At 57.2% G+C, this 27,211-nt stretch overlaps 11 protein-coding genes across 11 annotated transcripts; 4 read left to right on the forward strand and 7 right to left on the reverse strand.

Annotated features, from left to right (window-relative positions):
- Positions 1–70: 70 nt before the first annotated feature.
- On the reverse strand, positions 71–2,001 carry PHACADRAFT_253799 (glycoside hydrolase family 5 protein). Its single transcript, XM_007394367.1, has 8 exons — positions 1,701–2,001; positions 1,636–1,646; positions 1,528–1,585; positions 1,053–1,474; positions 902–999; positions 604–849; positions 379–554; positions 71–323 (listed from the first exon to the last, which is right to left on the reverse strand). Exons 1-8 carry the CDS (start codon positions 1,780–1,782, stop codon positions 193–195), a joined length of 1,224 nt encoding a protein of 407 aa, XP_007394429.1. The 5' UTR covers positions 1,783–2,001; the 3' UTR covers positions 71–192.
- A 522-nt stretch (positions 2,002–2,523) lies between these two features.
- Positions 2,524–4,463, forward strand: PHACADRAFT_183206 (uncharacterized protein; the record flags this gene model as incomplete). Its single annotated transcript, XM_007394368.1, has 9 exons — positions 2,524–2,629; positions 2,688–2,748; positions 2,803–3,051; positions 3,126–3,404; positions 3,461–3,550; positions 3,600–3,898; positions 3,951–3,980; positions 4,036–4,071; positions 4,124–4,463. Coding segments are annotated over 9 exons (1,304 nt in total), but the record flags the coding sequence as incomplete, so codon positions are not given.
- Positions 4,464–4,811: 348 nt separating this feature from the next.
- PHACADRAFT_253801 (uncharacterized protein) lies at positions 4,812–6,438 on the forward strand. The gene is made up of 9 exons (XM_007394369.1): positions 4,812–4,964; positions 5,031–5,139; positions 5,193–5,227; positions 5,284–5,317; positions 5,377–5,416; positions 5,467–5,642; positions 5,699–5,949; positions 6,000–6,340; positions 6,390–6,438. The coding sequence occupies exons 1-8, from the start codon at positions 4,842–4,844 to the stop codon at positions 6,249–6,251; spliced, it is 1,020 nt and encodes a 339-aa protein (XP_007394431.1). The 5' UTR covers positions 4,812–4,841; the 3' UTR covers positions 6,252–6,340; positions 6,390–6,438.
- A 111-nt stretch (positions 6,439–6,549) lies between these two features.
- Positions 6,550–8,598, reverse strand: PHACADRAFT_253802 (uncharacterized protein). Its single transcript, XM_007394370.1, has 8 exons — positions 8,555–8,598; positions 8,434–8,500; positions 8,374–8,385; positions 8,256–8,311; positions 8,099–8,200; positions 7,943–8,046; positions 7,406–7,886; positions 6,550–7,352 (listed from the first exon to the last, which is right to left on the reverse strand). The coding sequence occupies exons 1-8, from the start codon at positions 8,576–8,578 to the stop codon at positions 7,179–7,181; spliced, it is 1,020 nt and encodes a 339-aa protein (XP_007394432.1). The 5' UTR covers positions 8,579–8,598; the 3' UTR covers positions 6,550–7,178.
- Positions 8,599–8,900: 302 nt separating this feature from the next.
- Positions 8,901–10,951, reverse strand: PHACADRAFT_207796 (uncharacterized protein). The gene is made up of 2 exons (XM_007394371.1): positions 10,469–10,951; positions 8,901–10,413 (listed from the first exon to the last, which is right to left on the reverse strand). Exons 1-2 carry the CDS (start codon positions 10,700–10,702, stop codon positions 9,085–9,087), a joined length of 1,563 nt encoding a protein of 520 aa, XP_007394433.1. The 5' UTR covers positions 10,703–10,951; the 3' UTR covers positions 8,901–9,084.
- Positions 10,952–11,639: 688 nt separating this feature from the next.
- Positions 11,640–13,398, reverse strand: PHACADRAFT_172257 (uncharacterized protein). The gene is made up of 7 exons (XM_007394372.1): positions 13,057–13,398; positions 12,790–12,996; positions 12,659–12,742; positions 12,481–12,605; positions 12,268–12,427; positions 11,961–12,124; positions 11,640–11,910 (listed from the first exon to the last, which is right to left on the reverse strand). The coding sequence occupies exons 1-7, from the start codon at positions 13,327–13,329 to the stop codon at positions 11,724–11,726; spliced, it is 1,200 nt and encodes a 399-aa protein (XP_007394434.1). The 5' UTR covers positions 13,330–13,398; the 3' UTR covers positions 11,640–11,723.
- A 187-nt stretch (positions 13,399–13,585) lies between these two features.
- PHACADRAFT_27393 (uncharacterized protein) lies at positions 13,586–15,761 on the forward strand (the record flags this gene model as incomplete). The annotated part of the gene is made up of 3 exons (XM_007393985.1): positions 13,586–13,673; positions 13,726–14,432; positions 14,487–15,761. 3 exons carry the CDS (start codon positions 13,586–13,588, stop codon positions 15,759–15,761), a joined length of 2,070 nt encoding a protein of 689 aa, XP_007394047.1.
- Positions 15,762–15,768: 7 nt separating this feature from the next.
- PHACADRAFT_118408 (uncharacterized protein) lies at positions 15,769–18,194 on the reverse strand (the record flags this gene model as incomplete). The annotated part of the gene is made up of 10 exons (XM_007394373.1): positions 15,769–16,232; positions 16,288–16,590; positions 16,653–16,810; positions 16,864–16,952; positions 17,016–17,148; positions 17,208–17,662; positions 17,717–17,818; positions 17,863–17,904; positions 17,961–18,097; positions 18,155–18,194. 10 exons carry the CDS (start codon positions 18,192–18,194, stop codon positions 15,985–15,987), a joined length of 1,707 nt encoding a protein of 568 aa, XP_007394435.1. The 3' UTR covers positions 15,769–15,984.
- A 450-nt stretch (positions 18,195–18,644) lies between these two features.
- Positions 18,645–23,369, reverse strand: PHACADRAFT_118411 (uncharacterized protein). The gene is made up of 5 exons (XM_007394374.1): positions 22,197–23,369; positions 21,705–22,145; positions 20,675–21,652; positions 19,423–20,616; positions 18,645–19,352 (listed from the first exon to the last, which is right to left on the reverse strand). The coding sequence occupies exons 1-5, from the start codon at positions 23,296–23,298 to the stop codon at positions 18,769–18,771; spliced, it is 4,299 nt and encodes a 1,432-aa protein (XP_007394436.1). The 5' UTR covers positions 23,299–23,369; the 3' UTR covers positions 18,645–18,768.
- Positions 23,370–25,190: 1,821 nt separating this feature from the next.
- PHACADRAFT_27396 (uncharacterized protein) lies at positions 25,191–25,830 on the forward strand (the record flags this gene model as incomplete). The annotated part of the gene is made up of 4 exons (XM_007393986.1): positions 25,191–25,355; positions 25,427–25,435; positions 25,488–25,645; positions 25,707–25,830. The coding sequence occupies 4 exons, from the start codon at positions 25,191–25,193 to the stop codon at positions 25,828–25,830; spliced, it is 456 nt and encodes a 151-aa protein (XP_007394048.1).
- Positions 25,831–26,922: 1,092 nt separating this feature from the next.
- On the reverse strand, positions 26,923–27,142 carry PHACADRAFT_194187 (uncharacterized protein; the record flags this gene model as incomplete). The annotated part of the gene is made up of 2 exons (XM_007394375.1): positions 26,923–26,979; positions 27,038–27,142. 2 exons carry the CDS (start codon positions 27,140–27,142, stop codon positions 26,923–26,925), a joined length of 162 nt encoding a protein of 53 aa, XP_007394437.1.
- Positions 27,143–27,211: the final 69 nt, after the last annotated feature.

Raw genomic sequence — 27,211 nt, forward strand, 5'->3', positions numbered from 1 at the left:
ACGCTACGTCCCCTCGCGCTGAATCACTAAGGTATATCGACAACTTTCGCTCGATCTCAGTCGCAACACTCGCAAAACCGTATAGATTGATAGCATATATGTAATCCGCTGGTCTTAAGTACAACCCAGAACCCCGAACGAAACGAATGAAGGGATCTGGAAGTCTAGGAGAACGGTGTGTCATTTCCGCGATTACTTGGGTGCCAAGCAAGCAGTCACGAGCGAAGTGTCATTCCAGACGCCGTTCGTGTCCGTTGGGACCTCGCTCAGGACGTAGCTCGGGTCGAAGTTGCCAGCGGCCCAGCCGACATAGCCGAGGAAGACTGCACGGAGCCCCTGTCAGACATCGCTTGGTATTTGAGATAGAAGTGTGCTCACCATCAGAGTTCTGTTGAACGAAGGCGATCTGCTGGCACAGGTACGTCGCGCACGAGTCGGTGTTTCCACCGCCTGTCTCCGTGTTAAATGCTTGGCGGCCGTTGGCACGCAGGTAGGTTGCGAGTGGGCCGAAAGCGTCGTCGATGTTGTTCGTCACGCAGTCATCATGGGTACCGCTGTTCCTCCATCAGCATCCACCTAGAGCAAGCGTAGCAAAGAACATACGAGTTGTCTGAGTCGAGGTACTTGTGGACGTCGAAAATCAGGTTGGTGAAGCCGCCATCGGGGTTCGTGACATTGCCCAGCGCGGCCGCAGAGCCGTTCGAGATGAAGGTCTCAGCAGAGGTGTAGTCGTTGCCCGGCAGCAAGATCAGCTGCGTCGTGGCGCCTGCTTGGCGGATGGCGGTGACAGCGGCCTGGACGGATCCTGCCCAGAGGTTGATGTCTGGGATGTCATGGGGCTCGTTCATGCTAATGGTGAGTGAGCAAGCAAGTCTGACTAAAGGGTACTCAGAGGACTTACACTCCGAAGATGATTTGGTCGTTATCGGCGTATTTGCTTGCAATGTTGCTCCAGAGAGAAGCAAAGATATCATTGCTTGGACCTCCTTGGCCTATGATCTGGAAGCGAACGTCAGCTCGTGGATTTTAAGAGCGTAAAAAGTATAAGCTACCTCTCCATTCCAGCGAGCATAGTTGTGCACATCGATGATGCAGCTCGCGCCGGTAGCCAAGCAAGTCTGGACAAGCGTGTCGTACTCCTGGAAATTGTCCTCATCAAGGGTACCAGTGAGTACGTCGTTGGTGAGGAACTGCCAGCCGACGGGGAGACGGAAGACATTGAAGCCGTCGTCATTGACGAAGTGCTGCATCTGTCCGGCACCATCATGACCGTAGTACTGAAGCAGAGGAGGCCACGCGCCGCTGGCCGTGCACGACCCGTCGGTGTTGCAGCCGAAGTCGAAGCCGGCGATGTTCACACCTGCGAAACGCAGAGGACCAGCGCTAGCTGGCGCGCTACCGGAAGGCGTTGGGGCACTGGAGGTCGCGCTTGCGCTTGCAGAAGACGCAGTGCCAGGGACGCACTGAGAGTAGTCTGAGTGATACCATGAGTTTTTGGGCGATGAGCAAGTGGGATGTTCTGCTCACAATCATTGATGACGGAGCAGACACTACCAGAGACACAGGTCGTGGAGCCGGTAAAGCCCTAGAATATGGTTAATAGTCAAGCATTCCAGATATTTCAAGCATGCATACAATACCGCCGCCTGTTTGACACAATAAATCAGCGTTCACTTCGTCCGTGAAGTCAGTTCACTTACATTGCTGCCACTCCTGGGCCTGGCCACGAGCCAAGGTGAACCAGAGAGAGAACAGGGGGATTGCGTATACGCCCTTCATCATTTTGCAGTACAGTAATGATAAGTCTGTGTCTACAACAGCATCCCCGTCGCTCCCAGAGAGGTTTTATACTGTCGTTTCGCATGGGTGACACATTCGACGGCGAGCTCTTCTGAGTGAGTTTGAATAGCACTCCCTCACGTGGGGTTAGAGAAGCACATCTTCTGCCATCTTCATCGAAATCAAGTATATGGCAGAAGATGGCAAGTGACGAGTTCTGCTCCTGCGAACCGACGTCAGACCGACGAGAACGTTGAGCAACATCCGTAACGTCCGACATACCCCTTGCACAGTGCAACACACGACTCCCTCAGAACAGACGAAGGAGTCATATGAGCCAAAAGACAGTGTGCTTTGAGCAGAATATCCGAGAATATGCGGCTCATGTTCGCCTCAACGTCGGTCTAGCGGTGAAAGACGTGAAGGAATGACAGAGATGTCCTTTGGCGACATTGAGCTGGGCGGGCGGAGATTTTTCTACAGATATTCGGGCGAATTGGCTGCAACTCGGGAACGAGATGTCGTTTCTTGGCCGGAGAGATGTTCCAAAGGACATCGAGGTCGACCACAGAACCGCAACACTGTAAGCGCGTATGAGTATTCCCCTGATGGATTTCCCACGCATCTCGCACGTGGTGGCTCGATCGCGATGTTCAATGCGTCAGACGCCCGACAGAGGTTGGGCGCGAGTCGCATGATCGCAAAATCTCATCTCACATCCACGCGAAGAGGGGAAACACTCGGCCATGCCACAGACAGGCCTTATCGAAAACGCCCACAGCGACCTCGTCACGGACGCCGCGTACGACTTTTACGGTCTGCGCCTCGCGACGTGCAGCCTTGACCAGCGGTGCGTGGTGTTCGAGTTCAACGTGGCGCGCGGTGGTGCTCAATGGGTGGCGCGGCAGGATAAAAGTATGGGCTCTGGACGAGAGGCAGGGGACGTGGAGTGTCGAGGACGACTGGAAGGTGCGTGCTTGGTTTCATCCTGTTTCTGCTGGTGCTGAAGTTTGGAATATGTAGGCCCATGACGCTGCAATAACGAAGATCAGCTGGGCACATCCAGAATTCGGCAACATCATCGCGTCCTCGTCTTTCGACCGCACGATCAAGGTCTGGGAACAGACGAGCTTTGCAGACTCGGACATATCCGCGAATGTTGCCTCTGGCTCATCGACCGCGTCGCGCTGGGTCGAACGCGCCGTGCTTGTGGACGCGAAGGGCACAGTTCGTGCGGTCGAATTCTCCCCTCATCACTTCGGTCTAAAGATGGTACGTGTCTCACCTCTCTCTACATATGCAGCAGTAACCAGGGTGCTCGACCTTTGTTCGCGCGCTGTACACAGGCCACAATCTCCTCGGACAACCACTTGCGCGTATACGAATGCTTGGAACAGCCCTCTCTTCAGACATGGCAACTCGCAGAAGAAGTAGACGTGCAGTCTCTTCCATCAAGAAATCCTACAAAGCAATTGATGCCCCAAACTGTCTCGCTTGCCACCCCTACCCAAACGTCGTCGACCCTAGATGGCGCCTCAGTGACCCTCGCCGCTCACGCTGTGGCGCAGCAGCAACAACAACAGCAGAGCCAGACTCAAAGCAGACCTGGTCTAGGCAACCGTGAGGTCCGCATAGATGTGTTAGGCGATTATTCTTCTAAGCTAACCTGTACTTTACCCAGGCTGACGGCGGGTGGTGTTTGAACTGGTGTAAAGATAGATATTGGGGAGAGATCGTTGCTGTAGGCTGTGGCGTAAACGGGATCGTGAAGGTACTGCCCCTTCCACGGCTCGCCTATAAACATGCTCATCTTGTCGCAGATAATCCAAGTATCCAATGCTCAGCGTCCTGCAACCCTTCTTGTGCTCGATCCATCACCACCATCGCGCGCCACCGGTGGGGAAGGCACGCCCAGGACCCCAGCCCAGCCTGACGGAGAGTCTCCTGCACCATACTCTGTGACATCTGTTGCATGGGCACCATCCTGTGGACGGTCATACCACCTCGTCGCCACCGGCAGCAGAGATGGCCATGTTAGGATATGGCGCGTCAAGCCGCCAACTCCTATGGACGATGGGGATCATGAAGACGTAGATGCAGATGAAGGGTCATGGACTGCGTATGTTTTTCTTGGAGCAAATTCATGGGAGTCATGCTAACGTTGGCGGTAGGTCTATCGTGGGGGACTTTGATGACCACAAGTACTACTATTCGCCTCCCTCTCCGTTTCCGCTGTCAGCTTACGTATTCTTCTAGGTCCGCAATCGGGCGAGTGGAATGGAATATCACTGGGTGCGTAGCCCTCGCTCAGCTGCATCTTCTATACGCTAAAATAGTCTATTAGGACGGTCCTCTCTTCGTCGGGCAACGACGGTCGTGTGCGCCTTTGGAAGGCAACTGCAGGAAACGTGTGGCGCCCGGCAGGTCACATCAGTGTCGAGCAGGCTGAGGAGCAACAGAACGATGTGGAGATGGACGATAACGCAGTCCAAGAGTAACGTACCGGTCCTGTAAATGGATTTTGTTCTCTTCCCAGTCTCACGGCTCTCGCGACGGAGGCAGTTCTGTATCTGCCGGCTAACATTCTCCGTGACGTACCAGGAGTTCCCTGTGCCTGGTTATCAGTGCTAAGTCTGCGAAAGAAGCCGTAGGTTCACGGCTTGAGTGGACAGTCGTGCAAATAGGCCGACCTCTATTAGTTCGATTTCAGCGAGGGAGGGCCGCCAGGCGCCAGGCGCGCTTCGCTCCGCTGGATTGATGGCATAGCTTTGTGCTGACTGCGACTCCGCCTCGCAGCAAACGACGTCCACGGCAGACCTGTGTCCTCCGAGCAGACTGAGCCCCACGCCTCGCTTTCGCCTCATGTCCATTGTTCGAGCCTAGCGCAAGTTTTGACGCCCCCGCTCGACCGGGGCAACCTTATCGTATCAGGCTCCTCGTGCACGCCGGGTTCTATAACTGACCGTTACATTGACATGGGCCTCCCTCGATAACCCCCGCCACAAACTGCAGACGCTCCCTCCCCCCCTCTCATTCCCCTGACGGCCCTCGCGAGCCCAGCGATGTCCGGCGACGAACGATGTCCGACTCGGTTCGACTTCGGTGTCAGGCTCGGCCTTGTGTTCATCGTGGAGACGGCGTGCCTGTCCGCCATCGCGAGCGCCGCGCTGCTAGTATACATTGGCGTACGTGGCTTCTTTTTCCTACCACCCCCGCACCTGCAATGCTAATGTGATGTGATGTGAGAACAGTACAGCGCAGCCAAGATCAGGCGGAACGCGGCGAGGAAGTGGACTGTCACGACCCACGTGCATTGGTATTTTCTCAGTCTCCTCGTGTCAGAATTGATTCAGGCCATAGGTCAGTTCTATTGAACTATCGGCGATTCCCTACTTTGCTGACACTGCTATCAGGAGGGATCATAAATGTGAAGTGGATCGCAGATGCAGTGAGTTCGTGACGCACTCTAGTTTCCCTCCAGAGATTGACCTGCGAGATTGCCAGGAAGTAACGCAGGGTGGTGTGTGCACTGCACAAGGTACGCAACGCCTGATTCTTGCCGTTTGTACAAAATACTGAGCCATCTGTCAATATCAGGCGTTCTCAAACAGTCTGGCGACGTCGGTGTCGCCCTAGCGTATGTCCCCCAAAGTGATCTTCCGCAGCATCTACTCAACTTCCCCGCAGAGTGCTTGCAATTGCTCTGCACACATTCTTTACTCTGGTTTTCCGATGGAGGCCAGATCCAGCAAGCAAGCTTCCCCTCCTCGTGGTCTCAGCTATCTGGATTGCTATCGCCCTCATCATCGGAATAAGCTTTGCGACCCACCGGCATAAGGTTTATTATGGAGATACACAGTACTGTAGGTGTCCGGTCAACCAGCTTCATGTCAACCCAGTGCTAATGGCAACGCGCCAGGGTGTTGGATCACCTCCGAGTACCCAGTACAACGCATCGTCCTAGAGTATCTGTGGATGTGGATCACAGCCTTTGTCAACATTGCTCTCTATATCCCCATGGCGCTCGCCATCCTCTACGATGCTACTGTCGCTGTTAACGGATGGCATGTACGCATTGTCAAGAACCCTAAGACATATCGCGATGACCGCCGACTCGAGATGAGGATAGCGATCAAAATGCTCGTGTATCCTGCAGTCTACACCATCACAGTATGCGCATCCCCTTAGCATGCTTCCCACATCGCACTAACCCAACACAGGTCCTCCCCATCGCCATCTGCCGTTTTCTCGGCTTCGACTCCCAGGGCTGCAGCCGCGTGCCATGGCCGGCGACAGTCTTCGCCGACCTCATCTTCGCGTCCTCGGGCTTCTTCAACGTCCTTCTTTACACCGTTACGCGCCCAAACCTCCGCCCGCACCGCAAAACCCCCGAGCGCTCCACGCTTATGCTCACCCCACACTCCGATCCCGGAACGGCCTCTTCGACTCTCTCAAAAAGAGGGGGCAGCTAGGCAATTGAGTCCAGGACGAGCGACCTCGAGCTGCGTGTGCCTCAAACGACATCATGACTATAAATGTACCATGTGTGACATATCATTGAGTAAGCATGCTCCTTCCGTGCAAGTGACGACGCTGAACAGAGCCGCCAGTCTATAGACATCTCAAGACGGTCTTGAAGCCGTACAAGTTGTACAATGCCCCCTAGTGTCCTCGGAGCCTATACCCGACCCAAGTTGCAAACGACTTACTCTCCACATCTGCAGTATACCACCCTATTGTTATGGACTAATCTAATCCCACACTACGCACTGAAATCTGTGGATCACCACTGAGCGATACGTCGCATCCCCTTGGCTCGCGTACGCACCTCCACGCAGGCGGCCACTCGACCTGCACCGTGCGTTGGAAGCGCTCGACCCAGCCGTCGCGGAGGGCGGCGACGACGGCGAGGTGCCGCGGCGAAAGCGCGACGCTGACGAGGAGCGCATCCTCGGCCTCGAGGAAGCGCGCGAGCGCGCCGAGCACGCGCGGGTCGCTCACGTCGTAGTGCGCGCACCGCAATATCGACGGCTGCGTCTCGGCGTTGATGTTCACGACCGTGACCTCGGGCTGCTCGGCTGCCACAGCTTTGTACGCGGGCGAGGCGACGAGGGGGAATGGTTTAGGTGTTTTGTGCTGCGAGTCCGTGATTTCGGAGTCATTACTGCATCACAGATATTCGCCTGTATTTCAGCGCGGCGAAGGTTCTGCTTGAGCTGCACGGGACACTCCTTCGCCGACTTTCCCGCAATATCTCAGGGCTTTCTCGGGGTCCACGTTGCATCTGGACAATCTTAGTGTACTAGTCCTTGGCGTCCTGAGAGTTATGAAAGGTATATAGAACTAGAACAATGTGTCCTATACATACATGTATCATGTATAACATGGCTGCCGTCTACTCAGGGTTTCACGACGATCTTAACCGCATCTCGACTATTCATCTTATCTAGCGCTTCCTGGTATTGGCTGATCTTGAACACGTCCGTTACCATTCCCTTCACCTTGATCTTCCCGCTATCGAGGTAAGCCACCGCGCGAGGAAAACAATGGGCCTGCGCGAACGAGCCGATAATCTAGTGCTCCAAAGTTAATCGGGCGGTTTTTTCAAGAACGTTCAGACACATACCCGGATCTCGTCGACAAATATCTTGGATGGCGGCCAATGTACCCTCGCCGCGTTGTCGTACACACCATAAACCATGAGTGTGCCGCCCCGTCTGACGTAATGTATCGCATCGTTTGCGACCTTCTCCGAGCCCGTCGCCTCCACGACAACGTCGAAACCGTACGGGTTCTCCTTCTTGAGCTGCTCCCACTGGGGCCCAGCGTCTGCGCGGTCGAGCTCGACGTACTCGTCCGCAGCACCAAGCTCCCGCGCGACCTGCGTCTTGATGCCCTTGTTCGCGGCGACGACTATGCGAGCCGCGCCATTCTGCTTGAGGAGCTGCGCGAGGATGAGGCCTGTGGGACCCGCACCGATCACGAGGGCTTCGAGACCGACACCGGGGTTGAGCTGGTCGAGCCCATGGATGGCGCACGCGGCGGGCTCGACGAGCGTTGCCTCCTCGTCCGAAAGGCTATGGATCTTGTACACCTTGTTTGCGGCGCTGTGTACAAGACTTAGCGCCTTATGCACAGCTGCCTTGGAGCAACATGGGCGTACAATGTGCAGTATTCTGCGAAGCCTCCGTCGCAGGAGACGCCGACACCCAGGAAATTCTCGCACAGTATAGTCTTCCCTCTGCGACAATAGAAGCACTCGCCACACTGGGTAGGTCTGTTAGATCCAGGTAAGGTGGAAGTTATCGTATGGACTGACAGTGATGCCGGGGTCGGCGACACATCGGTCGCCTTTGACGAAGCCAGTGACATTCTTACCCCAGCTCTCAATCACTCCCACAACTTCGTGACCTGGGATAAGCTGTAGATTTCATGGTTCAGCAAATCATCGCGCGGCGATGCAATCGTCGCCGTACAGGGAATTTCGCGATGAATTCGCCTTCGTGCACATGTCCATCTGTACCGCATACGCCTGGAAGTGCCACAAAGCTTGAATACGGTGCGAGCGAGACATACTCGTTTAGTGACGCGTACCGCAACACACAACTGCAGGGATTTATGTGAGCCTTGACGCATTCTGAGAAGATGCCTCACCTTTGAAGAGTACCTCAGCGTCTCCAGGGACAGGAATGGGCACTTTGCGTAATTCGAATTGCCTGGGCTGCGACAAGTCGGATTAACCGCTTCGAACTGAGGACGCAAAGCAGCGACAAACCGCCTGATAGTATACAGCTTCCATGACACTCGCGTCCTGTAGGGATACAGGGAGCGAAAGAGCAAAGATGCGTCCTGCCTAGGCCTCGTGCTGCCTTTATATGCGGCACACGACGTGGAATCATCTCTCCGGAGGGCCGTTATGTTCCCGCTTGTCCCGTAAACCCCATTCTCGTGATCAGTCACTCGGTAGCTGGTGAGACGCTTACCGAGGGTGGTATCGATCCTTCATAAACCCTATCTCGATCTCGAGCTCGAGCTGGTTACAGTAGAGCGTGTGCTGACCTACCGGTCCGGCGTACCGGAAATTGACTAGCCAGGAATTTTCAAGGTCTACCAAGGGGGAGGGTCAGGCTAGAATGATGTTCCATACGAGATATACAATGCGCTATGCGGATATACACTATGTTCATTGAAAGTACAAAGAAATAATTGCTGAAGTACATGGTAAGCGCATTTGCTGACGAACGAAAGAGAAGACGTGGTTCACCAACATGTGACATGAATTGATAAATAAATAAAATGAACCTCTTAATTTAACGCCTTTCTTGCATCGAATGGATCGCCAATCTTCTCCATCGCAGTCCCGATAGCAAGCTCTGCGCCCACGAGGGGCGATTGGCTTGTCTCGACATGTCCAGCGATGGCCCGTGTCGTACCCTGGCCACCAGTCCTGTAGTGATCGGCGACAACTCGGCAGACCCCCTCGAGAGTCGTATAATGATTTGTATACCCAAGCCCGCCCTTCTCTGGCGGTGCACGTGCGCGAGAATCGTCAAAATACAGATGGACGTTGGTTAGTGCGAACATCGACGGCTGCAAGAAGACGATTTCGCCCAATAGCTGCGGGAGGAGGCTGCCGAGAAACGCAAAGCGGGATTTAATAAGGAACCGGCGGCCCAGGTAGTATAACTCCACGAGCTGCGCTACGCCGAGCATTGCTGTAGGCGACAGGTTGTGATACCTGACCTTGCCACCGCTGAGCACTTCGGTCGCAAAGTGGATGTCCCCGGACGTAGGCGGCGGCCCCATATCAGCAATACAGAAGGCGTCGCCACCAATGTCCGGATGCGTGCTACCGTTCTCGAGCTCTATGAGCCGCTGCTCGTACAGAAGGTGCGCCAGGGAGCAGTTTTCGACGTAGGTGTAGGATTGCATGATAGCATGGAGCCACGTCGGATTGTACTTCCTAACCATATATGCACCGACGAGCAAATCTCCACCAGGGCCGAAAACGCCATTGCCTGGGCGGATGCAGCCCGTGCGCAAAACCTTGCCGTCGTTCGACTCTGAGCGGTCCGCAGCGCGCACGCGGCGTTCGGCCGCGAGTTTCGATACCGCATAGTTGGAGAAGAACTGGTCGTGTCGCTTTGGCAGGTTTGAGTCGTCGTCATTAATGACCTGAGTGAAGTGTTTCGGCTCTTTTTGCCAGGGGAGCAGCCAAAAGCAGCTGCGGCGTACGCCGACTGAGCCGGAGGACGTGTAGATTATAATGCGCACGCCGACGTCACGTGCAGCGTCAAGGATGTTCTGCGTTCCGTGTACGTTAACGTTTTCAGAGAGGTACAGGAGATCGGGGTGTCGCTCGAAGAAACGGATGACCGACGCAGTGTGGAAGACCGTGACCTCAGGGTCCGGGGCGCCGGGTATGTCGGATGCAACCTTTGGCCAACGCTTGTTGAATGCCTTGAAGACGGCGTCGCGGTCTGAGACGTCGACCTTTATGAAATCTACCTCTCTGGCCCGGCCTTCTTGGAGATCCTGGCGGACAGGGAGCCGGATGTCTAGGACTCGAATTCTGCGCGGATCCTCGCCACGCTGCAAGAGGTGGAGAACGATCCATCCACCCAGGAAGCCGGCCTACAACGTCGAACGCAATCAGAAGAGACCAAACCAACCGGCATAGCACACTCACTCCTCCAACTACAATATACCTTCTGCCAGTCCTTGGTGGAAGCTTCTCATCCAGTACAGAGATTGGCCCGTCTTTCAGGCCCGCATAGCATAACTCTATCTTCTCCTTCGTCCACCGTTCGGGCGAGATACGAGCAGCTTCTGTGGGCAACTGCTCCAACTTCGCGTCGTTCAACCAGACATAGAGAACAAGCAGTAGCGGGATTGCGAGGAGCGCGAGCGCGGGCACGTTCATGGCCAAGATGTCGTCGGGATGTTGAGCGTGCCCCCGGGAAAGCGGTGGCCAGTCAAGTTCAACTTCACGACGCGAAGACGTTTAAAAACCGCAGAGAGCGGCAGACGGTCGGTTGAGAATCGCTAAGGATCGATTGTGGGAGTTGTGGTGTGAACTTGAGAAGAAGCGAGTCTTTAGTCATGGCAAAGGCCGAGCGCGACATCCGAAACTGTCTATGATCGGCAGAGTAGAGGTGTTCAGACGATGAGTGTGAGGCGATACCACCGGTTTGTGAGTGCGATTCTGGAATCTAAGTCACACATCAAAATATCAAATCGCCGCTCACTCTGAACGCTCCACGCGCGCCTTGCGATTCTTGAACCACTCGATTTCATGAGCCTTGAGTCCAGCTACTGAAGTACTGAAGTGCTGAACCTACGTAGACTTGCGAGGCTCTGGATAAGTATTTTATAAGCTTAGCTCTTACTGGCTCACAGGATTTTGGTAGCAATCCAGCTGCCCGCTCGCGTACGGGTGGGAGAAATTCCGAAAAAAAGTACATCCTGACTATAACTGAATAGAACAAATCTCAGTTTCTGAGTGGCGTTAACGACTATACATCGCGAGCATGGAGGCAGCGTATACGGGGAGTTGAGCAGAGTCGAGTGCGCATCGCCTCCAGAGGCAATTCGACACTCGATCCCGGTTAGAAGTCGATCCAGTAATGCACCGCTTTGCACGACCATCCGATCAGTCTCAGTCGATAAACCGTATATATCACCGGTTGATCTCACAATGTCATTGATGAAGCTGCCTGTGTCACTTTGTACTAAGGATAAGAAAGCGAGGTAAGCAGAATACAACTGCGGGAACATTGGCATGGTTGGTTTCGCTATATTGGTCCCAAACATATCAAATGTCAGGATCGAACTCTGAGCACCCTTAATATGCAGAGCCAGTGAAAGCGATGCATTCATAACCAGCGCCAGGTAGATAGACAGCATATACACCAAGAGCTGTACGGACATACAGAGCAGATACACTACTCGGGAGGGGGCGGAGGGGGGGCAGGCTCGCTCGGCGGAGGTGCAGGCGCACCATCCTGGCCGGGGGCACTCGCGGTGGCCGCGCTGTAGCCTGCTTGAGCATAATACTGCGCGTACTGCTGCTGTTGCTGGGCCTGCCAGGCTTTGAACTCGGGTGAATTCACATCGTAGCCATAAGCAGCCCTAAGAGAGGAATTAGCAGACTGCGAACACAAACAAAGTTAAAATCGCACCAGTATGCGGCGTAGGCGTCTGTATCGCTTGCAGAGGGCGCACCGGCAACTTGTCCAGATTGGTCGCCAGGCGAAGGTGGTGCGCTGCCATCTGGTGGAGGAGGAGGTTGCTCTCCTGGAGGAGGCGGAGGAGGGGCGGCGCCGGGCTGAGGTGGTGCATATCCCTGTATCGTCAAACAAACAAAAGCAAGGGTACAAGTTAGCCGCCTAACGTTATTGATATACAGACCAAGATCAAGTTGCATTTGCGACTGTCAGGTGCGCAAAGACGCAGTACCGAGGACCAACATGAGTGAAGCATACATACGGCGTAAGCACTGTAGGCGGCGTACTGGGCTTGTGCTTGATGAAGCTCCATTTGTTGCTGTTGCAGGAGGGTTTTAACCTTGGCGTACTCTTGACGAACAACCTCAAGCAAGTCTTCGGTTAAAACCTTCGCACGCTGAACCTGGCCTTCATCAGGGCCTCTGCGTAAAGTACATCAGCACAAGTATATGATCGCCACAGGACCACAACATACGTGACGTGAATGTACATGGGCTCGTCGTGCTCTTGACCCGTCTCCTGATCGACAAAGCCGGACCCGATGCCCTTAATTTGAACTCGAGTACCAGTTTCCTGCTGGATGTACTTGACAAACATACCCTACAGAAAACAATTTGGCAAGCAGCTCGGTCAACCAGAAAATTGTGACATACCGATGGCCCGACAACCTTCGCACGAACGTTGAAGTTCCTAATCGTCTCAAGACCCACTGGGATTTTCTCTTCAGGCCATTTTCTCTGCGAAAAGTGTGAGAAGCGATCAGGAAAAGGTGTACACTACGCACCTTCTCTCTACGATCCTTCTTATCTTCGACGAGAGAGCCCATGTCCAAGGCAATCAGTTCATTGACCTTGTCCGTCGCATTTTGCAGCATCTCTGGTGTAGTAGCGGAGATGTGAAGGTAAAGGGGAGGATCCTTCTCATTAGCCTTTGTACGGTCCGGATACCATACTCCCTTGGTGCTGACGGATGCTCCAGTATCTTCGTGAATCTATGAAGTAGAATGGTATTATGAGCAAACGAACGCAAGGCAAGGTTTAGGCGGACGAGCCTGTGTCTGTGTAGCACCCTTCGTCAATAGATACCTGTTGCGTACGTCGTTGATGTCAATATCGTGAGTGAAGTCGCCATCATGAGGATCCTTTGGTCCCAAGGAGCTCCCTGAGCTGGGAGCATTGGCGAACTGGGCGGCGATTTTTGCCGCAATGGCAGCAGCGGCTGCTGCTGCTTCGGAGGCCGTTTTGCCCTCGTCAGTCTTGGGTGCCTTTGCAGGTGAATCTACCTCGGCGGGGGCAGCCTGGTCCCACTTGCGTTTTGATGACATGGCGAGTAGAAAGCACGAGCAGGAGTCGAACTGACGGTGTGCGCAGCGACAAGTTTGTGGAAGGGCGTCAAACTTGGACGCTAGGCGACGGCGGCGCTGTTTACCGCCCCGAAAGCTTTGGGCGTGTTTTGTTTGGGCGTCTGTATGAGTCCGAATTTTTGCTCGCACGGCTTCTTTATAAACCCCCCGAGAGACTGTCTTCTACTCCGCGGTCTCGACGTCCACGACCACCATCTCATCGTCGTAGCCAGTCATCATGGCTACCCCCTGGATGAGGGCCGCGTTGGCCTCATCATCTGTCCTGCTTCGAGCCAGCAGGCCTGGACGAGTGCTCTCCAAGCGTGGTTCGTAACTTCTGTTCTCCTCACTTCGGCCAACGTGCTCACGAAGACGTAGCCGCGCTGTCGTCTCTCAGGCTCGCTTCGACAGCCGCGACTCAGTCGCTGTTGACGCCATCACGAACTGAAGTCGATAGTGAAGAGACCGACGAAGATGGCGCGTCTGCCGTCGGCAACCACCAACCAAAATTCGCAACGTTGGCTGGCAAGGTCTCAGCACAGACCCTCAGGGCTATCTCTGGCATCTTCAAAATCGACACGATGAGTGTTGTTCAAACTGTCGTCCTCCCTCTCCTCCCCAACCTCGCCGAACCGTACAACCCACAGAACAAGGAGGCTCGAGATTTACTCGTGAAAGCGAGGACTGGTACTGGCAAAACTTTGGCTTTCCTCATTCCGGCAGTAGAAGCTCGCATGAAAGCTCTCGATGCTGCCGGCAAACAGGCTGTTATCGACGCTGGGCTCAAGAATGACCACCACATCGAGATGCGTGCTCAGCGCGCACTCTCTCGGGAAACAGCCGGTACACTTATCATCTCTCCGACACGTGAATTGGCGACCCAGATCGCCAATGAGGCTCTCCGGTTAACTACTCGTCATGAAGGTTTCGAAGTCAGGCTCTTCGTCGGTGGTACCAGTAAGCGCATGCAAATGCGTGACTGGATGCGCGGTCGTCGAGATATCGTTGTTGCGACTCCTGGCCGTATGCGAGATCTCCTCGAGAACGAACCTGAGGTTGCGAAGGGTATGAAGGACTGCAAGATGGTACGTGCCTTTCTACTGTTTTGTTCCAGTGAGTGCTCATATTATAAACTTCAGCTCATCTTGGACGAAGCCGATACTCTCCTTGAGATGGGTTTCCGTGAGGATATTCAGGCCATCACGTCCTATATTGCGAAAACCCCCGAACGTCAGACTTTCCTCTTCTCCGCTACTGTTTCCCGTGAGATTCAGCAGATTGCACGGGCCACACTGGACAGGAACCACCGCTTCATTGACTGTGTTCCTGTTGACTCGTCCCCCGTCCACGCGCACGTGCCTCAGTATCACACCGTTCTCCCTACGGCCGCCCACCAGATCCCGCACATACTGCGCCTGCTTGCTCACGATCAGCTCCTTCACCCCGGCAAATCGAAAACTATCATTTTCCTGCCGACCACCAAGTTGACGCAGCTGTTCTCAACCTTCATTCGTGAGCTTTCCAGCATGTGCTTGCCCGCCGGCAGGAACACCAGAATTTATGAGATCCACTCCAAGCGTACCATGGAGTCTCGCTCAAAGACCTCTCAGCAGTTCCGCATGGACAAGGGCAACTCCGTTCTTATCTCTTCGGATGTCTCCGCTCGTGGAGTTGACTACCCTGGTGTCACGCGCGTGATCCAGGTCGGCATACCCAGCAGCACCGATCAGTACGTCCACCGTGTCGGCCGTACTGGTCGTGGCAGAGACAAAGTCGGCCGCGCGGACCTGGTTCTCCTCCCCTGGGAGATCGGCTTCGTGACATGGCAGCTCACCGACATCCCGCTGCGACCTGTGACCGTCACCGAGCTCACATCGCAGGTCAAGCAGCTGTGCGAAGAGCAAAACCCGGACGCTGCGGTCGTCATTGACGACATGGACGCCGAGGTCAAGCGCCTGATGGCGAAACTCGACCCGGAGGCGATCAAGGAGACACTCGCGTCGGTGCTCGGGTACTACGTCGGCAAGAGCGGCGAGCTCCGCGTGCAGAAGACCGTCATCGTCGAGGGCCTCAAGCAGTGGACCGTCGAGGCCTGCGGACTGTCCTCGCCGCCGTACATCTCGGACAGCTTCCTCGAGAAGCTCGGCATGTCGGACGGCCGCACCAAGAACTTTGGCACCAACCGACGCTTCTCGTACTCCTCCGACGGCCCGGCGTGGCAGATGCGTGGCAACGTCGAGAAGAACCGCCACCGGATGGGGACGGAACGTCGCGAGTCTGAACGCGAGCGTCGCGGCGGCGGCAGCTATGGCGGCAGCAGCTATGGCGATCGCCCTCGCTATGACCGTGACGATCGCCCCCGCCGCTCGTATGGGTTCGACAGCCGACCGTCGGGTCGTCCAGAGTCGTTCTAGTCATCCACTACCGCCACCACCCCTACTCTCAGTATCACCTATATTGTAGATGTTTTATCTTAGCATGCTTTCCGTCCTGTAATTCTCTCGTTGTCAACTCGCTTTGGGCTGATGCCTCTCGCAGGCCAATTAGAACGCCATCTATGCAAAAAAGGCCTGTGCAGGGTTGAAATAAAATGATACACGCGGGCTATACTACGTCTAAGACAAGTTTCCAAAGATTTCACTGGTCGCTCGACATCACGACCTCCTTGCCGCGCGCCGTCGGCTCGGTGTTGCGCAGCTCGGCCTCGCTCACCATCGCATGCACGGGGTGGGGTGGCTTGAAGGTCTTGAGTTGTAGCTCGAGCTGCTCTTCGAGTACCTTGAGGCCGGAGGCGGCGGCGACGAACCCGAGGAAGGGCGGAGACGGGTTGAGCGGGCGCGTGCAAAACTCGGGGTGCGCCTGGAGGCCGACAAAGTACGGGTGATCTGCGCGAGCTCGATGAGTAACTCCTAGGGAGACGGCAGACGCGCATACACGTACCTGGCAGCTCGAGCACCTGCATGCGCTCGCCCTTCTCGTCCTTGCCGACGAACGCGAGCCCGCTCTCGGCAAGGCGGGCTATGTACGCCGGGTTGACCTCGTACCGGTGCCGGTGGCGCTCCCAGATCTTCTCCGCGCCGCCGTAGAGCCTGCGCACCCTGCTCCAGCGCTCGGTGCCGGGCTCGAAGACGGTCGGGCGCAGGCCGAGGCGCATCGTGCCGCCCATGTGCGTCCGCGAGATCTCGGGCATGAAGATGACGACGGGGGACGCGGCGTGCTCGTCGGACTCGCTCGACAGCGCGTCTGTATTTTTTTCTAGATGAGCACGACATAGGTACTAGAGGAAGCAAAGAGAGGAGACGCACCAGGAATGCCGCAGACATTGCGCGCCCACTCAACGACGGCGAGCTGGAAGCCGAGGCAGATACCGAAGAACGGCACCTTCTGCTCGCGCGCCCACTTGATCGCGAGCATCATGCCTTCGGTTCCTCGCGTGCCGAACCCGCCGGGAACAAGGATACCGCTGAAGAGTTTGCGCATATAGACGTGAAGCATGAAAGGAAGGCCCATGCGCACCCAGCAGAGACGACAGCCTTCCAGGCATCATGATACCGCGCGGGGTTTGATACTTGGGCCTCGGGCTCAAGATCTGAGGAGTTTACCCACTGCAAGAGCGAGATGGTGAATATTGCAAGGGCGCACGATAGGAATACGCAAAGATAGTTCACCTTGAGGGTTAGTCTTCTATGGCAGCGGAACGCCGAATGCTCGAGGGCCTTTGTAACGGACATATAAGAGTCCATGAGGTCAGTATACTTGCCGACCAGCGCGATAGTGACCTCGTCGAAGACGCGTTCTTGGCTAGAGAGCAGCGAAGAAGTCACTGGCAGGTCTAGCGGTAAGGCGCCGAGATCGCGCACCGAGAGGTCATCTCTCTCCACCGACGCTCGAGGTTGTGCCCACGGTCGGTCATCTCCTTCGTGAGCTTCAGGCTCGTCAGGTTAAGGCGCTTCTGCATGAACTGGACGATGCCCTGGGACTGCAGGAGCAGCGGTACATGGTACACCGACGCGACATCATGGACGCCGATGACCTGCTCGGCGGAGACGTGGCAGAACATGGAGATCTTCTCCTTTGTCGCGGGCTCGAGCGGCTTCTGGACGATGAGACGGCACGCGATGAGGTCGGGCAGGAGTCCAAGTCCGCGCAGGGCGTGCACTGTGGTCTGTGTCGGTTTCGTCTTCTGTTCGCCGTGCATATCGGGGACGAGAGACACGTGAATAAGGGCAAAGTTCTCGTGGCCGACGCGGAACTGGAACTGCCGCATGGCCTCAACGAACGGGGCGGATTCGATGTCACCGACGGTTCCGCCGAGCTGGAATGTAGCGTTAACAAGTCCCTCAAAATGTCACCAGAGGTGGCCACGCACTTCGACGATGCAGACATCCGGCTCTTCATCCGTGTCGTCGACAGGAATCTTCGCGACGCGCTCTACCCAGTCTTGAATGGCATTCGTAACATGGGGGACAATCTACAACGCGTCTATAGGGGGTAAAAACGGCAGTTTCCGTGGACAAGACTTACTTGGACGGTCTTTCCAAGATAGTCACCGCGCCTCTGCAAGACAAGCCGCCTGAGAGATAAGCCCAAAGGAGGGTCACCGGGGGACGCACCTCTTTCTCAATGACCTGGCTGTAGATCTTGCCAGTCGTAATGTTGTTATCACGCGACAGTGTCACGTCAAGATAACGTTCATAGTTTCCGAGATCGAGGTCGACCTCCCCGCCATCGTTCAGGACATAGACTTCTCCTGTAAACCTCGTGTTTGGCGCGTGTTCTGAAGACCTTGCAAAAGCACACCACGCACCATGTTCCTGCGGCCTCATCGTGCCAGCATCAATGTTCATGTACGGGTCGATCTTGATCGCCGTGACCTTCAGGCCTGTCGTCTTCAGCAGCAGACCAGTTGACGAGGCTGCGATGCACGGTCAGTCTTCGCCACAACCCGAGCCGCGAGTTCTGGAGCGCACCGATGACCCCCTTCCCGATACCGCTCACCACACCACCAGACACGACAATGTACTTCATGTTTTATGCGTTCTCGAGAGGAATTGACAGGGAATGTGGGTTTTAACTGCAGGACGCAGTGACTCTTTCGAGTAAGAGCCTACTTCTCAATTTTCCCGCATTTTGCGCACAGGGCGCTTAATGAACCCGATCTCATCTGAGCGCTGAGCGCGTCGGGCCTGGACGAGTCATCTCGCGATGCAAGTCGCCGAGCGGGACCGCCGCGCTCTCAAGCGGCGAGGGCGGGCTCGGCTGACCCAGTGACCTTGCACTTCCTTCCGTATGATTGCGCTCTGACCCACTGCCAAGTTTCGTTTTCTATTCTCTTACGCAGCAAGGTTCGGCACTGTAGAAGTACAACATATAAACTCTACTTTTTTTAATGGAGAGGGGGGTCTGCGTCTGAAAAGACTTTTACGCGCCACTGCGCCCGACAGCCTTCGTGATGACAGAGCTCTTGGGCAACTCCGGGAGCGGCCTCTGGGCAGCGCCAGCGTCGGGCGCAGGCAAGAAGCCGACGTCGACGAGCCACGCGAGGTACCTGCCCATGAGCGCGTCGTCGACCGTGGCGTTGGTCTGCGCGCCGTGCGGCGCGAGGAGCGCGCGCATGTTCGCGTCGGCGAGCTCGGGCGCCTTGGTGCTCGTCGGCAGGTCGTCGAGCACAAAGTGCAGGAGCGGGAACAGCGCGTTGTCCTGCGCCTCCATGACGTGCCGCTCGAGCTGCCGCCGCCACGCGACGTACTCGCTCCGCGCCGTGCCGTACCCGTGCCGCGCGAGCGCGGACAGGAACGCGTTGAACGTCGGCCGCGGGTGCGCCGCGACGTGCAGCACGCTCAGCCGGTCGCGCGGCGCGCCGAGCGGGTAGAGCGCCGCGAGCGCCGTCGCACGCGCGACGTGGTCGACGGGGACCATGTTCACCGTGTTGTTGATGTCCGGGACCTGGCCGAGCTGGATGCAGCCTTTGACCATGCGCCAGAGGAAGTCGTCCGTGTTCGTCACTGGCCCCGCGCGCACGTCAGCACCCTCCTGTCGCAAGCGCCGTCATCATCAACAAAAAACCGCACTCACCCGCACTCTCAGAGTCGCCGACGACGTAGCCCGGCCGGACGATGTGTCCGCAGAGCCCCCGCCGGCCCGCCTCGAACAGCAGCTTCTCCGCGACCCACTTGCTCTGTCCGTACCCCGTCTTGAGGCCCTCGCGCGCCCCCTCGAGGTCGTCCTCCTCCGGAACACCCCCGTGCCCGTCCGGGTCGCGCGCGAGCCCGTCCGACAGCTGCACGTAGTGGTCCGTGTCGATCGCCGACGTCGACGACACGAACACGACGAGCTTCGGCCTCGCGGTGGCCGCGAGCGCGACGGCGGCGAGCGTCCCGAGCACGTTCGCCGCCCGCAGCTTCTCGTACGGGTACACCCAGTGCACGAGCGCCCCGTTGTGCACGACCGCGTCTGCCTCCGCCGCGACGCGCGCCCACGCCGGCGGGGCCAGGCCAAAGTGCGGCGCGTCGAGGTCGCCCGCGACGGCCTCGACGCGCGCCGCGGCGACCCACGCCTCGTCCCAGACGCCGCGCGCGCCCGCGGCGTCGCGCAGCCGCTGCAGCGCGTGCGCGTCCGAGGTCGCGCGCACGAGGCAGACGACCTTTGTGACGCGCGCCGCGTCGCGGAGGAGCTCGCGCAGGACGAACGCGCCGAGGAAGCCCGTCGCGCCGGTGAGGAAGACGGTGAGCGCGCGGTCGCGGTAGTCCGCGGGCACGCTCGGGTACGCGGGCGCGAGCGTGCCGAGGAGCGCCTCGTAGTCCTGCGCGTACGCGACGCGGCCTGCTGCTGCTGCTGCTGCTGCGTGCGGCGCCGACGCGTCCGTGGGCGCCCCTGGGGCCGCCGCCGTCGGGTCCTTGTCGTCGAAGCCGAGGTCGGCGTTGCGCAGGCTGTCGATGGCGGCGGCGAGGTCCTTGATGGTGGGCTTGTCGAAGACGAGGCCGAGCGGCGCGTCGACGACGAACGCCTTGCGGACCTCGAAGATGAGACGCGTGGCGAGGATGGAGTGGCCGCCGAGGTCGAAGAAGTTTTCGTCCAGCGGGACAGGGGAGGGCGCGTTGGGGAGGATGCGCGCCCAGATCGCGCGCATGGCCTCCTCGGTGGGCGTTGCGGCGGGCCCTTCGCGACGTGGTTCGGTGGGGGCCAGCTGGGCGGTATCAGGGAACGGAAGTGCCGGTTTGTCGACCTTGCCGTTGGGATTGAGGGGCATGCGCTTGAGCGGGACGAACACTGCCGACGGCGTGAGCACAGCAAACAAAACACCAGCAACGCAACCATCAGCACGCACGCGTCGGGATACTATGCTTCGGCAGCTTCGTCTTCAAATACTCCCTCACATCCCTGATGAGCCTCCTGTACTTCCTCATGCCCCCGACGGCGCTCCCGTCGTCCTGCTCCTCCTCGCCGACGTCGCTCGCGTACGCGTCGACCCCCGGCCCGTCCACAGGCACAAAGTAGCTCACGAGGATCTTCTCCTCGTCCTTGTCGCGCCGCACGAGCGTCACGTTCTCCCGCACGAGCGCGTGCTGGCCGAGGTACGCGTCGATCTCCTTGAGCTCGATCCGGAAGCCGCGGATCTTGACCTGGTCGTCCGCGCGGCCCGTGCACTCGACGACGCCCGCGGGGGTGTACCGCCCGAGGTCGCCCGAGCGGTACATGCGGTCGCGCACGCCCTTCCAGTGCTCGGCCGCGGGGAGCCCGCGAAGCGTGTCCGCGCGCGGGGGCGCGGCGTCCGCGAACCAGTTCCGCACGAACTTCTCGGCCGTGGCGGCGGCGTCGAGGTAGCCCTCGGCGAGGCCGCCCGAGCGGACGTAGATCTCGCCGAGCTCGCCGACGGCGCAGGGCACGCGGCGGTCGCGGCGGTTGACGACGAGGAGCTGGACGTCGACCATGCCGGCGCCGGCGGGCACGACGTCCTTCTGGGTCGCGAGGAAGGTCGCGTCGGCGGCGAGGCTCGGGAGCGCGTAGTACGACACCGCCCGCTGCGTCTCCGTCGTGCCGTACATGTTGACGATGCGCACGTGCGCCGCGAGCGCCTGCAGCCGCAGGCAGTCGCGCTTCGTGAGGATGTCGCCGACGAAGAAGGCGTGCTGCAGAGACGGGATCTGGCGCGAAGCCTGCGCGGAGAGCAGTTGGCCCATCGCCGGTGTCAGGTGCGTGACCGTGACCTCGTTGTCGGCCATCCACTCTGCGAGACGGCCGGGCGTGCCGATGTCGTCGGCGGTGGGCACGTAGAGCTGCGCGCCGAAGAAGAGAGGCGTGAACACTGCAGCTCAAGCGTCAGAGCACACACTCGACCAATGGGCGGAGGCACGTACTGTCGCGCTGGATGGGATCATGGGCGATGCCACTCAACATGGTGAACCTCGAGTTCTCGCTCAACTCGAAGCGCTGGCCCATCCAGGGGAAGAAGTGTGTCAAGCTGTAGTGTCTGCCGAGCACGCCCTTGGGGATGCCCGTGCTTCCACTGGTGAACGACAAGGTACCGACGCTGTCGGGGCCGAGGACAACATCCGGGTCGGTATCCGCCAGGGGGCGCTGGCTAGCAAGAACATCTTCCGAGCCGTCGACACTTCCACCGAGGATCTGGCCGTCGGGAAGCAGCTCCAATGCAGGGACCTCGACGCGGATTTTGACCTCGTTCTGGATGAATTCGCGGACGGAAGGGCCGATGCCGCCTGCGCCCTTGAGAACAATGAGAGCGCGAGGCTGGGAAACCTGGAGGTAGATGTTTTGCCTGCTAGGAGGGTACGCGGGATCTACGATAGGGCGTGAGGGGAAATCGCGTAAACCAGGCAGAACACACGCACCTATGACCGAGAACGTTGCCCCTGCCTTCAAGATGGCCATGACTGCCACGACCAGCTCTACACACCTATACGCGTAGACCATGATCACCTCCTCTCTCTGAACACCTCCCTGGAGCAGATGGTGGGCCAAGATGTTGGACGCATGGCGGACTTGGCCGTACGTGAAGGTGATCTTCTCTTGTGGCGCGTCGAGGTCGGGCGACGGCAGGCACTGGACGACGCAGGGCCTGTCGGGGAACTGCTTGGCGTTCTGGGAGAAGATGTCGGGGATGGCGCCCTTCCAGTCACACCAGTTGAGGTCTGCGGTCGGGTCGGGGAGCAGGGCGCGTTGCGCCGGGGTGAGGAGGGGCACAGAACCGACGGGCGAGAGCGGGTTTGAGGCGACCTTGCGGAGGAAGATGGAGAGCTGCTCGACGATAAAGTCGATGCGGCTGGGAGAGAAGAGGAGGGAGTTGTAGATGATGCGGAGCGAGATGCGAGGTGTCAGGGACGTGCGGGCGGTGGTGTCTGGTTGGCGGGTGACGAAGACGGTGAGGTCGGAGGTGAGGCTGGTCGTCCTGAGGTAGTTCTCCATGTGCTCGTCAGTCTCGTCGAAGAACCGGACGCGGAAGAGAGGGCGGGAGCTGTCGACGCTGTCGGGCTTGTCCTTGTTCAAAGCGCGCACGATGGTCTCGTACGGCAGCGCATCGTCCTCGGCCTCCTTCTCGACCTGCTGCACCTTGCGGACCACGGTCCAGAAGGGATCGCTGGGGTCTACGGGTACGCGCAGCACGAGGGGATCGCGAGCGAGAGCAGACGACGAGCCGATGAGCAGATCGGTCTCGCCGGTGTATCGATGGAGGAGAACGGAGAAGGCAGATAGCAGGAGTTGGAAGGCCGAAGGAGTGTTGTTTCTGGACACGTCTTCGTCGTCGTCGCCTTGGTCCTCGTCGTAGGTGGCGAGCTTGAGCAGGCCGAGGCACGTCTGCTCAGAGAGGTCGGCGGAGACGGCAGCCTCGATGAGCCTGTTTCCTCCGAGCTGGCGGGGGTAGTCTGTCGGCAGCGAGATCTCGGGGAGGTTTTGGAGGCGCGACACGACGCGCTGAAGGCGTCCGTCGGCCATTTTTGGGCGACGCTGGAAGCAAAAGAGAGCGAGTGCATTTTATTGATTTTGCAGGCGACCAGGGTGACTCGGCTTCGGCGCTCGCCATCGGCCGAGCCAAAGCCTTTGTGGCGGCCACGTGTACTACCCTTGGCGCCAGCGCTTATGCGCACAGGCGCCGTCGGCGCCCACTATAGCCGAAGGTGCCGATGCAGGCGACTGGCAAATGGTTGGTAGACAACCACCACCTCTCAGGCTCAGTGAAGATCCGCGCCGCTCAGGGCCACGGGGAAACACGTCGTGCTAAGGGAGATGAGCTGAGCTGCTTGGGGCAACTTGAGATACCTGCGGATAACTCCCTTCTCTCCGACACATCCTGTCCCAAGTTGGCTCACAGCGTGACCTGTCCCGCATCCCAATCCAACATGTTTGGACTCCCATTATATACCATCGGACCTCTGAGTTAAGTTTATCATGCATATACTGCTCCTGCTTGACATTAAGCTGCTCGACTCTCTTTCCCCCGCTTTCCTCTGCTCTTGGAGGCTGCGCTGGCTTTGAGTGCATCTCCCCCCCCAATAGGTGTCTTTTTGGACTTCTTTCGAGCTGATAACATTGTTGCACTTTTGTGTAGGCTTCTGTTGACAGCGCCGCGAGCAAGGTAGGGTCCCCGGATGCTGGAACTCACTCTTCTCAGGGTATCAAGGTTGCAAACTCGCGCGATCGTCGCGCGGCAACCACAGCGGCTCGAGGTGAGAGATCCTAGCCCGCCGTTTGGTCATGAGTTGCTCGCCTTGGTTCTTTAGCTCCGTCACGACAATGCGCGCGGCGGCGGTGTGGCACGCGGCCTGCGGCGGGCGGTACGCCGCAGTCACAGATGTGCGGCGTGGGAAGTGGCTAGAAGCGGCGTGGTTTCAAATGTCTGTCTGTGGATTAGCACATATTGTAATGGATTGCAATGTAGTGATGCATGATCAGACATACGAGAATTACATGGACAGGCCGGAAAACCATGAGTAGCCACGCTAAGCCGCTGGCTAACGACTCCCGGACTCAAATCGCACCGACGTGGATCCGAGCGCACGAACTTGGTTCGAGGCGTGCTCAATTCTACATGGATCGGAGAGAAGCTACTGCCTATCCGAGCCACTTTGAGCCACGTCCTTGATAAGGCGCGGTTTCACATAGCCCCGCGCGGTGCGGGTTTTCACGGTCTCAGAATCTCAGGCTCGGTCGCTCGATCTCAGATCTCAACGTTCTCAGTGTCAATAATTTGCTGGGATGCGTCGCCGTCGGCCTTTGTATGCCGCTCAATATAAGCCCTAGCCGAGTCGGAGCGCCTACTAGCCCTTGCTTTGCTGTCTCCTTCTCGCCATGAGTACGATGGAGCTTGCGATGAAACATCGTAGCGATTGCGTTCACATCAATTATGCCGTGTTTCTCGGGAGCGGGAGACCCGCGGCGCTCACGAGCCTCTATTGGCTTTACCGCTCAAGTACCTCTTCCAAGCACAGAGTGGCTGGGTGCGCGGCTGCAAGATGTTCTCAGGTCTGAATTTCAGGCTCGAACGGGTCGGAAAACTTATGACTCGGACTTGCTCTCTGCACTAGTAACACGATGATTTTCCTATGCCAATTCGGCCGCCGGCTTGTGCCGCTCTGTCCCGCATATGCATCAAACTCATTGACAACGTCTGCGCATCAATCAAGGAACAGATCGGGAATGTTTGGACACAATACAATGAGTTCGGCGCCATACATTAGCCCCAGCGCGCAGCGCTACGCCCCACGCGTGCTGACTGGCAGGGCAGGCGGTATAAAAGGGCTTTCAAGTCCTCAGTGATTCCTCAGACTTGACGACTCACCAGCACACTTCTTCCTCTTCACCCCCTACCCTGCGCTTTTCGGTCTATCATGTTCTTCAGCAGCCGGTCCGCCCTCGTTTCTGCCTTCCTGCTCGTGGCGTCAGTTCAGCAAGGCTTGGCTGTCTGCTCTTCGGGTCAAATGGGTGAGTATTCCGTATTGCTGTCTTCTCCGGTCTTGGCTCATATCGTCCTTGCAGCTGTCGGTACTGAATTTGTCAGTCCAAGCCCAGCCAATCTTTTAATATCTTGATCACTGACCGGACTATGCTCTCTTCCGTGTAATAGCTTCAAGAGGTACGTCCACATGTGTTTCATCCGAGTACATACCTCACGCCCGCGCCCACAGTTCACTGGGCCTAATTCCGCCTTCAACGAATATAGTGGCTTCTTGATGGCAAACAACTGTGGCCTCATCGCGCAGAACGGCCTCACGCAGGCTACGGACCAGATGTGCAAAGGTGGGTACAACAAGGGTGCCTCGGTTACGTGCGACAGCAGCGGAAAGTACGTACATCCTACCGAGGCTTGCGACGTGTGTGTCTGATATTCCGTCGCCGTCTCTTAGCCCTATCGCTGCTGTTGATACAGAGGGCCAGAGTTGGACGTGCTCTGCGACGAACGACGATAGCTGTGATGTCGGAGGCTCTGGAGGAAGATTCACGGTCCTGGCTTGCTGCAACCGTAATTAGATGCAATGTCGTAACCTAAAGGCTGCACGACACTTCACTCCGTGCTCATCATCTCGCCCTCTTTTCTTTTCTACCTCTGTCTTTTCGACTGTCGCGTCTCCTTTACCCCCTTTTGCGTCTTCTCCTTCGCTGTTTGCATCGCTTTTCGTGCTAAGCTGCGCCGAAAGTGTTGAGTTCATGTAAACAAATTTGTACGACAGTTAGAAAAAAATTAACATGCCGCTCTGAATCCCATGCATGGGTTACCACGAGTGCGAATACCGGCAAGATGATCCGCGTGTGTGTGCAAGCCATTGCTAGTGTCGACCCAGATCTTTCGAGGACCCGTGAAAGCACGGGAGCTTAATCCAGTGTGGATCCATCCATATGCGGGTAGTCCCACGGCTCCACTCGTGAGTACTCGCAGAGGATCCTTACTCGTGCAGAGCTTTACGGCACCAGACTTGTCCTTCGAGCGGAGAAATTTTCTCTCTCTCCCAGGATACATCTCGTGCCAATTCTGTCGTTGTTCGAGCGTTGTCCGCTGCGCGTAGGCTTCTGAATGCATTAGTACTAGCTGCTTTGCGCACATCAGGTGATCATAAACGTCTCGCAAGCGGCAAGTCTGCTACTACCTTGCCATATGGTTGCTGTGGAAAAGCGGCGCAAAGACGATTATAGTAGTATGGACACCTGATATCTGACTGATACCTGCAGCCATTTTGGTAGACACTGGCTTAAGGACAGGTTGATGAGCTCGGTGATTTCCGGGTGCATTGTGGCGCCGGAACGCCCAGCTAGTGCCGCAGAGTGTAAAGTTCGGCTTCGGCTTGCGCAAAACTAATCGAGTAATCGTGAGTCGGCGGCTACGTTGCGGGACCTCGGGGGTGAGAATCCGAGTAGTCGAGAGGTTGTCGCACCAGTAAAGAGCGGGGTACGTCTCGATTCTCGAGAAACTACCGTACACCCATGTAGTCTACACCTATATAAGTATACCGGAAATCCACCTCAAAACAAGTCAGAAGCTTAAGGATCTCATCCTCAAGTCCTAATGGTGACCTATACTTATCAGGAATCATTTCGTCTCATACTGTTCCAAGCAATAACGACTATTTACTCGGTGTAGGAGAGCGCAATGGAGTCAATCGCATACTCCCAGAAACCGTCGGGCTGAGACAGATGTCATGGATCAAGGTACGTGTCTTGAGTTCTACGAGACAGAGCTTACCGGATAGCCTTTGATGGTTTCAATGGTAGCCAGATATACCGCTTGTCCATAGTACGATTTCCCGAGGTCCGGCAATGTCAAGTTGGACGGCGGCGGCGTGCCCATATTCGGGAGCGGACCTCCTGGATAGTGATGTGCGGGCCCGGCTTGGGCTCAAAGCCCGGGCTTGGGCTT

The sequence above is a fragment of the Phanerochaete carnosa genome (assembly GCF_000300595.1).
Source record: "Phanerochaete carnosa HHB-10118-sp unplaced genomic scaffold PHACAscaffold_4, whole genome shotgun sequence".
Classification (NCBI taxonomy): domain Eukaryota; kingdom Fungi; phylum Basidiomycota; class Agaricomycetes; order Polyporales; family Phanerochaetaceae; genus Phanerochaete; species Phanerochaete carnosa.

Bases quoted from the DNA above. Each gene is read 5' to 3' on its own strand.
- PHACADRAFT_253799 (XM_007394367.1), bottom strand. From the start codon at position 1,782: ATGATGAAGGGCGTATACGCAATCCCCCTGTTCTCTCTCTGGTTCACC. The intron at 850-901 runs GTAAGTCCTCTG...ACTCACCATTAG, and splicing joins GACCAAATCATCTTCGGAGT to CATGAACGAGCCCCATGACA. The intron at 555-603 runs GTATGTTCTTTG...ATGGAGGAACAG, and splicing joins TACCTCGACTCAGACAACTC to CGGTACCCATGATGACTGCG.
- PHACADRAFT_253801 (XM_007394369.1), top strand. From the start codon at position 4,842: ATGTCCGGCGACGAACGATGTCCGACTCGGTTCGACTTCGGTGTCAGG. The intron at 4,965-5,030 runs GTACGTGGCTTC...ATGTGAGAACAG, and splicing joins CGCTGCTAGTATACATTGGC to TACAGCGCAGCCAAGATCAG. The intron at 5,643-5,698 runs GTAGGTGTCCGG...GCAACGCGCCAG, and splicing joins TTATGGAGATACACAGTACT to GGTGTTGGATCACCTCCGAG.
- PHACADRAFT_253802 (XM_007394370.1), bottom strand. From the start codon at position 8,578: ATGGAAGCTGTATACTATCAGGCG. The intron at 7,887-7,942 runs GTACGCCCATGT...TCTTGTACACAG, and splicing joins TTCGCAGAATACTGCACATT to CGCCGCAAACAAGGTGTACA. The intron at 7,353-7,405 runs GTATGTGTCTGA...TTGGAGCACTAG, and splicing joins TATTTGTCGACGAGATCCGG to ATTATCGGCTCGTTCGCGCA.
- PHACADRAFT_207796 (XM_007394371.1), bottom strand. From the start codon at position 10,702: ATGAACGTGCCCGCGCTCGCGCTCCTCGCAATCCCGCTACTGCTTGTT. The intron at 10,414-10,468 runs GTGAGTGTGCTA...TCGACGTTGTAG, and splicing joins GGTATATTGTAGTTGGAGGA to GCCGGCTTCCTGGGTGGATG.
- PHACADRAFT_172257 (XM_007394372.1), bottom strand. From the start codon at position 13,329: ATGTCATCAAAACGCAAGTGGGACCAGGCTGCCCCCGCCGAGGTAGAT. The intron at 12,606-12,658 runs GTATGTCACAAT...TGTTTTCTGTAG, and splicing joins CGAAGGTTGTCGGGCCATCG to GGTATGTTTGTCAAGTACAT. The intron at 12,428-12,480 runs GTATGTTGTGGT...TACTTTACGCAG, and splicing joins CCCATGTACATTCACGTCAC to AGGCCCTGATGAAGGCCAGG.
- PHACADRAFT_118411 (XM_007394374.1), bottom strand. From the start codon at position 23,298: ATGGCCGACGGACGCCTTCAGCGCGTCGTGTCGCGCCTCCAAAACCTC. The intron at 22,146-22,196 runs GTGCGTGTGTTC...GCCCTATCGTAG, and splicing joins GGCAACGTTCTCGGTCATAG to ATCCCGCGTACCCTCCTAGC. The intron at 19,353-19,422 runs GTGAGTGCGGTT...GCGCGGGGCCAG, and splicing joins CGGCGACTCTGAGAGTGCGG to TGACGAACACGGACGACTTC.